The sequence below is a fragment of the Strongylocentrotus purpuratus genome, unplaced genomic scaffold (assembly GCF_000002235.5).
Source record: "Strongylocentrotus purpuratus isolate Spur 01 unplaced genomic scaffold, Spur_5.0 spur5_scaffold_4, whole genome shotgun sequence".
NCBI classification, from domain to species: domain Eukaryota; kingdom Metazoa; phylum Echinodermata; class Echinoidea; order Camarodonta; family Strongylocentrotidae; genus Strongylocentrotus; species Strongylocentrotus purpuratus.
The window spans coordinates 33336481-33349133 of record NW_022145610.1 but is presented as its reverse complement, the minus strand read 5'-3'; the positions used below and the strand labels follow the sequence as shown (position 1 = coordinate 33349133).

Here is a 12653-nt window from a genome sequence, read left to right as displayed (position 1 = left end):
AATTCTATTTTGGCGAGCGAGCGTAGCGAGCGAGCAAAAAAAAATCACTTCTCTTTATAGGGAAAATATGGTATATAAACTTGGTTTAATTGTTCCATGTCAGGGACGTGATTATTAAAAGCGGTGTTATTTCTATTTTGGCGAGCGAGCGTAGCGAGCGAGCAAAATTTTTGTAATGATAATTGGTTCATAAATTTCAGATTTTTTTGTTGCAGGGCAGGGCTTACACAATCATGTCTAAGGTGATGTTAATTCCCTTTTGGCGAGCACGAGCACACCAAAACTTCTTTGAATAACGTTTCGTACATAATTATTAACTGGTTGTTGCAGGTTGGGGCGGGCACGTTAGCGGTGTCAATTCCATTTTGGCAAGCGAGCATAGCGAGCAAGCAAAAAAAATAAATTCTCTTTTAATAGAAATTAATAAATAAACTTGTTTTTATTGGTGCAGGTCAGGATGGACGCAATCGCGTTTAACGCGATTCAATTCCTTTTTGGCGAGAGGGCGAAAAAACTCTTCCATTTTTAATGATATTGTTGCAGGTCAAGGGTGGGCACAATTGTTTCCAAAGCAATGTCTATTCATTTTATTCGCGAGCGAGTGTAGCGAGCGAGAAAAATGAATTAGTCTCTTTTAGTAACATTTGGTACATATATTGTGTGTTATTGTTGCCATGGTTGCAGGTCGGGGCCCGTCGGGGCAGGCACAATTGTATTCTAGGCAATACTAATCCTTTTCTCTTTTCAGGGGGACGAGGAAGTGAAAACATTTAATACAAAATAGGCTAGCAAGCAGTTCGCGCCAGCGAAGAGTTTTAAATTTGTTATATCACTTATATTTTCCTATTTTCATTTGTTTTAATTTTTCAGGGCCGTATGCTAAATATTTTTCTGATGGGGGAAGGGGGAAAGATGCGTTAAAAGTTTTCGAAGAATCTCAAAAGCAAAAGGAGTGAAGGGAGTTCGAGCGACCAAACTGGTCATGAGGGTACTTTTGCATTTTCAAAAGTAGAATTGAAGGATTTGGTATAGGCCTACACTACATTTTCAGGAAAAAAACTGTACGATTTCAAAATATCTGGGGTCAACTGCCCCCCCCCCCTGGTGCTTACGGCCATGTTCTTTATTTCTTTTCCCCATTTGCATTACTTTCCTTTTCTTTTCCCTTTTTCTTCCTTTTCTCTTCTTCTTCCTTTTTTCTTTCCTTTTTTTCCTTTTTTCTCTTTCTTTCCTTTTTTCTTTCCTTTTCCTTTTTTCTTTTTCTCTCCTTTCCCTTTCTTTTCTTTTCTTTCCCCTTTTCTTTTTTCCCCTGGAGCCCGTCAGGGGGGGCACTCTGCCCCCCCTGCCCCCCCCATAGGTACGCCACTGAGCCCCACCCCCTCCCAAGACAGGAAAAGAAATCTCTTCCTAATTCTTTTTAAGACAATTTTCAAAGTCAAGATGACTAATTGACTATAATATATTACATTACATACATTTGTTTCTGCAATTAGTATCGAAAATAACAAAGTAGGCCTATATAATGCAAGTAGGCCTAAGTCAAATAATAATAATAACTTTCGATGTATTTAGCGCATAATTAATACTTAATTCTCTATGCGCTTTACATCAACAGTATGCTTTATACAACCAGGCTTTACAATCTACATCAACATAATAATATAAGTGGCCAAATAACACCACTACAAGAACACCGACACAAAACAAGAATAGACAGGTCACAGATAGACCGAATTTACTTGAAAAGTAAAAAAAAAAGGAAAGAGAAAATGATAAGAAAAGGGAAAGAGGAAGGAAAAGGGGTAAAAAGAAGGATTGAGAAAGAAATTCATTGTAACTATATCGTGATGCATTTACCGACAGACATTTTAGGGGGTGGCACACTCCCGCCCCCCCCCCCCCGCTCCCATTAGCGAAGCCGTGGGAATTAGTCCATCCTTTGTTAATTAATGGACGACATGGATATCAGAATGAATGAATAGAAGCCGAAATGATAACTATAAAGCCAGCATTATATTTACACCAAGTGGACATCAGACGAAGTATTATTAGCAAAATTGTTATAAGACTTACGAATTGCAAAGTGGACGTGTGTCAGGGAGTGGAATGGAACTCCGTTCATGGTTATTTATAGACCAAAAAGTTGCACGATGTACAAAATATAATTAGAACTATAGTAGACGACAATATAAGGGCATTAATCAGACAACTGGGAGAAGACTTCAAGTATTGGAGATTATAGACCGAATTGAATTTAGACCAGATGGCTATTGGCCTAAATGGTCATGAGACCAGCTGATACACGTATTAGCCTCCTCAGCTACAAACGACAATATCCAACCTGTTTTTTTTAATGAATCCCATGGGACCACCTTAACCCCCCTGGTGCCATATCACGCAATATAATGTAAATCGATCTTCATCACCACGATATATGGCGAGGTGTGGCCTTCAAGGTAGACCCACGGGCTGGGTGTCGACGGGGTGTCGACCATTATGGAAATATTCAGTAGACGAGCTGGTAATGTAGACAAAACTGCATTCGAGCAACCCCCCATGAACAATTACCCCCCAGGGTATCCGGAATTTTCAGCAAGGACAATTACCCACCCCGAACAAAAATTCTACCCCAGCGCGGGTAATTACCTCCGGCATAATTGCCACTCAAACCGACTTTCCATTCGTATAATACCCAGAGGTTTATCCTTCTACAGAAATAACCCTGTGGATTATTCCCTCCCGGATGCTCGTAATAAAATTGTCGCGTTTTTTCATATTGGGATATTATAATTTCGACAAGATGTGTTGTATGCGAGCATGCGTGGGTAGCAGACAGCTGCAACACAACAATGAGCCTACACTATACTGCTCGGGAGATATAGTAGTAGTAGTATAGTCGTAGTGAAATACATTCATCTGCGGAGAGTGTTTGTTAGAGAAAGGAATAGAGATTTCTCCTTCTTCTTCGCTACAGTACTATAATTCCTTGGTACCGGCCACCATCGGGTGTATTCTCGTCACGATTCTCGTACTGATGCTTTGCTGGAGTGGTTCTGAGCAGGTACGTACTACTATAACTCCAGGAAGCTCCAACACCGCGCCCGGCGCCGCAGGTTCCTGGAGTTAGTACTACTACAGAGTTCAGAGTATAATATATTGACTCAGTACGTGTAGTCAACTGCGGATGAAAGACAATTTTTTGCTGGATACATATCTGAGATCTGATTTCGACGAGAAGATGGAGTGGACGAAGACGGAGAGAGGAGGAAGGAAGCTGATACTTGATGGCTACATTTATGTGAAGAAGAAAAATCTAGCTGATGGTTGGGAAATCTATGAGTGTGAGCTGAGAAGAAATCGCCGTGTATGCAAGGCTAAGATTAAAGTCAAGGTTGGTTTAATTTTCTGTGTCCTTCTTCTTTTAATATTCTACTATTGTCCTATTTATTAAGTTGTCTAATTTTGTTTCACATTGTAATTTGTATTTAAGTGAATTATTCAAAACATGGCTCTCTTGTCTTGCAGTATTTGCGGTAAAGGTAAAGGTAAAGGAAAAGACTACAGTCTGTATAAAGAATACAGAAATACAGAATAGATAAATAAACATGATAAATATTATCAAATGGCCAAACATTTCTATCAAATCAATATACTTACAATTGTACTTGATACTACTATGGTATTATTAAGTACACATGTTCTGATAATACTGAGTAGGATCAGCATAGATGATTTAGGAAAAATAATGTCAATGACTCAAGGTGAATTGTAAATAAATTTGAAATTATAGTCTGATGGAGCCTGTACAAATTAAAACGAGCAGGTTATCTTTAATTATACACGCATCCCACTCGTTTTATAATTCTGATGCCTGATGGCAATGCCTTAACGTTCCCATTATCATTAACCATTGATTTTGTCCCCGTAAGGATAAACATTTACATCAAAACTTGACACTGACAGTCATAGAATGGAATACAATATGGCGGTCCATATAGTCGAAACTGAAACAATGGCAGAATCTTTGCAAAAAACTATTCGCTATAATAACCTGAATGATGTTGGTATACTTTGATAATTTGATTTATTTCTAAATTTATAACTTACAACAGTTCAGAAAAATAAAATAAGAGATCTTAAATCAGTTACTGCATCTCTTTAATTTAACATCATTTCTGTACATGTATGCTCTATTTCAATTATGTTGCAAAATAATTTTTTTTATTCTATAATTTCAAGTTTATAAATTGATTATATCTTTAAGTCATCGTAGATGAAAAAGCGTTAATACCGCTGTTTGGTTTTATGATTTTTGTTAACAATGTCAAAATTGAATCGCCTGATGTATAGTGTATCATTCTCTTTTAGACATCTGGTGAGGACGAATTCAAAGGGCGAACGGAGCACAACCACCCATCTGACCACGGCAAAGCTAATGCATACAAAGTGAAGGCTGCCATGAAGAGATTGGCAGTGGAAACAGACAAGAGTCCTCAGCAGATCCTCCTGGCCACCATGTACCAAGCAACCGATGAAGGTCTGATGGCCATGCCCAAACTGGACAACATCAGGAGATGTATTCGGAGGCAACGGCAGGATAGTCAGCAAGCCTTGAAAATGGATAGGATGGTTGAGGAGCTGGAGGTTTATGAACGACAGAGATCAATAAAGGCACAAGAAGATTTCAGGATACCACATCAGAACGGTCATGGTAGCCTTGCAATAGATGCAAGGATGGTCGAGGATCTGGGGGTTCTTGAAACCCAGAGAACATTCGCTTTAGGATTGGGCCTGATGGCACAGCCAGAACTGAACAACATTAACGGACTGTGTATCCGGAGGCAACTGCCGGTCGAGGATGTGGAAGCCACTGAAAGCCAGAGATCGGTATCACCAGGACAGGACATGATGGCACAGCCGGAACTGAATGATATTTGGAGCAGTATCAGGAGGCAGCAACGAGGAATCCACAAAACCTTTGTGGAGCGTAGGAATGCCGAGGACCACAGATCATCATTCCCAGCAGTGGAGAGTCATGTAACACCTCAAGGCTCGAGAAGTTCCCAAGGGCACCACCAAGACATCCAGGAAGCCTTGGCAATACATAGTAATACTGAGGAACAGGGTAATCCTGAAGGCCACAGATCATCATTTCCTGCAGCAGAGGGTCATATAGCACTTCCTGGCTTGAGGAGCACAGGAATGCACAACCAGGATATCAAAGAAACCTTGGCAATGCATCAGAACAAGGCCAAGGCCATTGAAGGCCACAGATCATCATTTCCTGCAGCAGAGGGTCATATAGCACTTCCAGACTTGAGAAGTATCAGGGGGCAGCACCAAGACATCCAGACAGCCTTTGGAATAAAATTGGAGATTGATGACCAGGAAGTTCTTGAAGGCCACAGATCATCATTTCCTGCAGCAGAGGATCATATCACACTTTCAGACTTCCAGAGAAGTACCAGGGGGCAGCACCAAGACATCCCGAAAGCCTTTGGAATAAAATTGGAGATTGAAGACCTGGATACTCCTGAAGGTCAAATGTTATCTTTGGCCAGAGAACAGTTATATAGCCATCACTGCAGCAGTTGACCCAGAAAAAAAATCTCCTTTTGTTAAAGTGCAAGTCCACTCCAAAAATAAGTTACTTTCAATAGAAGCAAACAAATCAGACAAACCAATTAAATAAAGTTTGAACAAAATCAGATAACTAAAGTTATGAATTTTGAATGACATGAAAATCACAAGATAAATTGGCAACTCACTCATGAGTCTGTGACGTCATTGCCTTACTTTCCACTGATTGTTTTCTTTATACAGGGCTGTATGAATTAGTGCTGTAGTCAAACGTTTAACCGTCCGGTATCCGACCGCCCATGGCGGATTCCGTTTTCAATTGGACGGTTTCGTTTTCCCGATTTTTTTTTTTTTTTTTTTTTTTTTTTGATTTTTTTTTTGATTTTTTTTTTTTTTTTTATAATTTTTTTTTTTTTTTTTTTTTTTTTTTTTTTTAAAGTTTCGATTTATGCCCCTCCACCTGGCACTATGCCTGGCAATGTCTCCCAGCTCAGTAATCTGTGTGTTGACTCACCACTCCAAAACTAGAACAACAAACCAATTTCATCTTGGTTTGAAAGTAATCTTTGTAATAGATCTCATCATCTCAATATGTAGTTTATAATAATAATTCATCCAACTTTTACACAAGGTTCTGTCCTAGGTCCTCTACTGTTTTTAATTTACATTAATGATCTTACACATTCTTCTAAAACAACATTGTTACTATTATTTGTGACAAGTTCACCAGCACAAATCGGCCCCTTTAAATGCACCTCGCAGTTAAATGAAAGTTGCCGACAGAGTCGGTAAAAAAATTAAAAAAAAAAAAAAAAAAAAAAAAAATAAATAAAAAAAAAATCTTTTTTTTTTTTTTTTTTTTTTTTTTTTTTTTTTAAATTTTTTTTTTTTAAATCGTTTAACCGAAAACCGTCCGGTTTTGACTGGCGGTTAAACGGAATTGGAGATATCCGTGATGTTACAGCACTAGTATGAATATACATTTCCAATTTTCCCCCTAAAAATCTTTTTTCCTCATGTGCACCAGTATCCAAGTTATATTGATAATATTATGTTTTTGTGTGGATGCACCAATATAGAGTAATTATTGTTTTCTGTTAAATCATTAAAAATGTGAATTTTCATAAACTATTTAATGTAAAAAGCAATGATTATGAATATACAATATTCAGAAAATAGTATCAACAGATTTTGATAAATTTCATGCATGCAATATGATACAAATCAGTAACCTGGGCAAAGGCATGGGGAAATCAAGTTTTGGGGGATAAAAAGGGAAATTACTGTAATGGGATAAAAAAAAAAATATATAAAGCAATTGATAAATAAGGTAGTGAGGCAATGACGTCACAAACTAAAAACCAAATTGGCAATTTGTGTAGTGATTTTTTAAGTTCCATAGTTCTTCATACTTTAAAAAAAATTCATAACTTCCTCATTTGTTATCTGATTTTACTCACTTTTGTTTGGCTCTATTTCTTCTTTTTTTCTGCATCTATGAAAAGCAAATTATTTTTGGAGTGAACGACCAGTAGGCCTTTAATTTTGCCTAAATTGCAGTTACATGTACAGGGTGTATACATATATTTGTAGCTTATAATAAAGCTACTTTTTACAGAATAACGGGGGCAGATGCAATAGTATACCATATATCGGTACATGTTCAAGCTTGAATCTCAATTTGCATTCAAGGATTTGACCTTGATTTATATCAAAATATGCTTCCCTTTGTGCGACACTATTGGAGCTGTGTTCTGTCATTTTCACATTGTTATGAAATACCAAATCATGAATTTGCTTTTCTGTACAAGGAAACAACTGGTTTAAGTGCACATATTATTTTGTTTGTGCCCCAGAAATTGAAAAATTATGCCGACTGATATTTCGTTCAAAGTATGAACCCCCCCCCCCCTGCGTACGCGCCTGATCCCAACACAACATGAGTTATGTAAATGAAATTGCCCTTGAGTTGATTTTTTAAAAGTCTTTTTGTGATTACTTCAAGATTCAAGATTATAGATTTCAAATTTATTCATGTTTCCAACAAAACATTACAAATCAATTATAAGCATTTAAAACAAATTTAAGAAATACATGTTGAAAACAGAGGGGTCCAAGGATTCAATAAAAGCCAAAAGCTCTTTGGGAATTTGCAATACCGGTATATACATATTCTTTACAAGTTTACGTCTTAGATATATGCCTCTTAATTTTTAATCTACACAGTAATTAAAAATCAATACTAGGTGCAAGTCAATTGTATAATCACATAATTTTTTTTATTCCAGTAACAAATGAAAAGATATTTAATACAAATTTCCATGCAAATGATATATGTTTAATAAATCATTTATCCACTGACATAAAATATGGGGAATGACAATGGTCCATACAGGTGAAGGGGAAGGGGAGTTAATAAGGATATTTAAAGGAAAACGGTATTACAAGTAGGAGTATAATATGCTTAATAACTAATCAATATTCTATACAAATTTCTCATGGAGTTCATGACATCTGTTTGTCTACCGGATGTTGGTGATCCAGGTGAACCATTTCCACTCCTTCTGTATTCTGTTCTTGTAAAGCTCATTCAGACAAGCAATTATGCCTACCACTACCAGTATGTGTTGTGTGCTACACAAAAACCTTTACTTATTACTATTATCATTATTTTTACTTTTCTGACACCCAATTGCTTAAGCATTGGATCGTCACAGTTCACAGTTCACAGTTCGTCACTGAATCCAATGACCGGGGTAATAATATATTTGTAAAGCGCTTAGAGACATTTGTATTAAGCGCTATATAAAAGCTAAATATTATTATTATTATTATTATTCATGTATTGAAACTTTAAATATGACAGTTCCCAATGTCCCAAGGTTGTGTAAGATTTCTGCTTTCTATAATTTTACAATGACATTGGATTGGAATACGCTCAAATTTATAACCTTTGCTTATTATTAATACTTTTCTGACACCTAATTGCTGAAGCATTTGATTGTCACAATGCATGTACATGTATTGAAACTTTAAATATGACAGTTACCAATGTTTCAAGATTGTGTGAGATCACACTATGACATTGGATTGGAATATGCTCAAATTTTTTACTAAATGATATTAGAAAGATTTACACATACTAATGATTGCCTAGGCATTTAAACAGTCGCAAAAATGTTGTTATAATGGTTATACAATTGTATGTATATTAAATAGCTTATTAACTTATAAGTGGTTTCCAGTTTTCATTTTTAATTTGGATACACATACATGTAATTTCTGAGCTGCCAGTTCTATTGGATATATGCTACATGCTCATTAAACCTCTAAGGTAATGGTTTAAATACACATTTAGGCCTGTATTGTACTAGAATGTAAACCTGACGGTAGGTTTAGGCTTTAAGGTTTAACAAAGGAAGTTCCAAGTTGTCCCTTGTTAAATGTGATCTTAGACCCAGGGTCAGGGGCCTGTTTCATAAAACTTGTTATCTATAACAACTGCTATGACAAATTTGCTCTCAGCCAATCAGATGCCATGATTTCAGTAGCTTATAACAGTAGCTTGTAACTTGTTATTGATGTCAAGTTTGCTCTCAGCCAATCAGATGCCATGATTTCAGTAGCTTATAACAGTAGCTTGTAACTTGTTAATGATATCAAGTTTGCTCTCAGCCAATCAGATGCCATGATTTCAGTAGCATATAACAGTAGCTTGTAACTTGTTAATGATATCAAGTTTGCTCTCAGCCAATCAAATGCCTTGATCTCAGTAGCTTATAACAGTAGCTTGTAACTTGTTAATGATATCAAGTTTGCTCTCAGCCAATCAGATGCCATGATTTCAGTAGCTTATAACAGTAGCTTGTAACTTGTTAATGATATCAAGTTTGCTCTCAGCCAATCAAATGCCTTGATCTCAGCAGCTTATAACAGTAGCTTGTAACTTGTTAATGATATCAAGTTTGCTCTCAGCCAATCAGATGCCATGATTTCAGTAGCTTATAACAGTAGCTTGTAACTTGTTAATGATATCAAGTTTGCTCTCAGCCAATCAAATGCCTTGATCTCAGTAGCTTATAACAGTAGCTTGTAACTTGTTATTGATGTCAAGTTTTATGAAACAGGGTCCAGGTTCTTTGGAAAAAGTTGAGTTCTGGGAAGAGGTGAAAAATAATTTGTGACCGTTATCATTGTTATTATGAAAGTGTGGAAGAACATCAGATAAAAAATGTTACCTAAAAAAGCAGATTCATTAATATGCCTTAATATTCTAAATATGGCATGTAACAGCATAACTATTGACAATTTTTTTTATGTCACATGTTCGTGTAGTCCCATATACATATTTCTGTGTACTGTGCTTGTGATTTTACCAAGACTGGGCCAAATTTCTTATCATTTTGATGATTCCAGAACCTTGCAGTACACACCAATACTTGTATGCTAGATGATCAACCTTTTCTGATCGATTCCACACTGTTTCTTTCACAATGCAAATTGCATGACCAGAACTCAACTTTATCTGTAACTGACTTACATGTAGTAGAATACAGACCTTTCTGTACAACTTGCTTTACAATGTAACATATACGGATATCCACATTCAACTGAGATTTGGCAAAATTGAATCCATTAAATGCATTAAAAGCCTAACAAAAAGCCTTAAAAAACAAAAAGCCTTAAAAAGCAAAAAAAACTTTGTTTTCTACACAGAGATACATGTGGGTACATTTGAATACCATTGTTATGAACTTTTATTTCATGTGCATAAATAACATAGAAAATTCCCTCTCCATTAAAGGAATCCGGTAACTTTGTGTCAGATTCTGAAACAAAATTCTGGATTTAGCTCATGCTGCATGATAATTATAAACCTTTAGGTCAGTCAGGAACCCCATGACTTTTACAAGCCGATCGCCTGTCTGATTATCAAGATATTTATGATTGGAATTCCAAATTTTGAAAACCGTTTGCCAAACGGTTTTCATAAAACTACAGTATATTGGGGAAAATGAGTACCGGTATGGTAAAACCTGTCACTCAAAGATTTTTACTTTTTTGAGGCACTTCTTGATCATTCTGAAGCGCAATTTTTTTTAGGGCTTCAATATTACACCATATCACATACACCGATAACACGTAGGGCTGTGTATCTCAGATTTTAACATTGTTAAACGATCCCTTTAAAGTAACATCACTTATTGTCTGTTTGGACTTTGGAGCCAACAGGGCTTTAAGTGTGTGTAAAATGATGTGAATTAACGCTCTCCTGGCTCCTAACAATCAGACAATCCAGACAAAGGTTTGAGAATAGTCAGAAATAAGACACAGAACTACACTATCAAATATAATATATCTCCTAATAAATAGGCTACATGACTGTATTCGAATTTTCTTGTGCACCTCGGAGTAGAATTGTCTAGATAGACGGCACTATATAAATGCCTATTGTTATTATTATTATTATTGTATAGCAAAATAATTGACTTTGTTACCTGATAAAATATTTCAGTCCCGAATCAAAACAACACAAGCACATATAGCACACTTTAACTTACATTGTAAATTGATTTATATGTTTATAAACAGAATATTGATGTACATCAATGAAGTATAATAAATACAATACAATACATGTTAACCCTCAGCAAATGAAACAAATACACAATAAATACAACATTGAAATATTTTGGTCTAAACAAACGTTACAATGCAATTGTCCTTAACATCAGAGAGGACTGAACTTTATGATCAATGATTACAGAGTATTGAGAGAAAACAGGATATAGTAAGGGGAAGTCCCCCTTACTTCCTCAGCAGGTGAAGAGGTGCACCTAGATACATCACAGAGTTGCAAAATTTTAATTGATTGAATTAAACTTTTAAAAATCATGATTTTCTTTAATTCCATTTTCTTATTTTTTTAAAACCGAATCCCCTCAAAAATTCACTGAGCTGTTTTATAAGTTATCATCAAAACCAATTTTAGTATGAGGGTGGACTTCCCCTTTAAGGACCAGATATAATTAACCGGGAGTTACCTTCCAGTGTGTCCAAGTAATTACAATTTGGTATTAAATGTTGAAGAATAAATTGTTAAATATATTGAATATGTGATATCAGTATAAAACCCCAATCATAAAAAAAGGAAAAAGCAAAACACAATTAGTGATTGATCACCTGTAAGACACACTGTGTATATAAATGAAGTACACACATTGTATGAGCAATAGTGATGATATACAAGTAGATACAGACAAAGATACAAGTACACTTACAAAAACCAATGCTACATCATATATGACACAAATGATATATATTTTCAGGTACAGAAACTAATGATACATGACATATGAACTAAAACAACAAAATGTGATGAAACAAAAACATGATAGCACAATCATATAATATCAACAGCATTGAGTAATTGCAGAACAAATAAGCACATACATTTTTAGACCCTGCAGTGCAAGGAAGAGCACCAAGAATAGATTATCAAAGAGTCAATATTTATGAAACAAGACAAATATAAGACATCACCACATCCAATTGAAACAAATCTGCCGATGTGATATAACTTCACACATTAAAAGATAATTAACTGTACTGCTGAAACAAAGGATACCATTTGTTTTATCTAATGAGAAATAAGAGGTGGCCTCAACTTTAGGAGCCCCATACGTGTCTTTGTACTGAAAATTACGCCAGAAAGGGAGAGGTGTCGGTATAATAAATCAGGCTTTCGCTTGAAAACTGGCGTTCTATTTTCAGATGATAAAAATAATGACTGTTTCTTAGGAAGTATTTTACCAGTTAAGCAACCAAAGTGGTTACTGTATTATCATTCAATTTCTCAAAATCTGTAATAATAACCTAAATAAACATAACAAAACTTTTACAAAAAGTTAAAATACACAACATGGTTAAGTCACATTTGAAAATAGAAGCTTTTGAAAATCTTTGATGAGCACAAGCACTATTCAAGCATTTTCCCTGCATGACAATAAAATCTTCAGATAATACAAAGAGTATAAAATACAGTTAGGTATGAAGAACTAAGGACTGATAAT

At 35.6% G+C, this 12653-nt stretch overlaps 1 protein-coding gene across 1 annotated transcript; it reads left to right on the top strand.

The window, feature by feature from the left end:
• Positions 1-2617: 2617 nt before the first annotated feature.
• Positions 2618-5685, top strand: LOC100889712. Its single transcript, XM_003728065.3, has 2 exons — positions 2618-3391; positions 4369-5685. The coding sequence occupies exons 1-2, from the start codon at positions 3185-3187 to the stop codon at positions 5593-5595; spliced, it is 1434 nt and encodes a 477-aa protein (XP_003728113.2). The 5' UTR covers positions 2618-3184; the 3' UTR covers positions 5596-5685.
• The last annotated feature ends 6968 nt before the right edge of the window (positions 5686-12653 follow it).

What these genes read in the sequence shown, in the direction of transcription:
- LOC100889712 (XM_003728065.3), top strand. Translation starts at nt 3,185, where the DNA reads ATGAAAGACAATTTTTTGCTGGATACATATCTGAGATCTGATTTCGAC. An exon ending in AGGCTAAGATTAAAGTCAAG is followed by an intron (nt 3,392 to 4,368) that starts GTTGGTTTAATT and finishes ATTCTCTTTTAG; the next exon opens with ACATCTGGTGAGGACGAATT.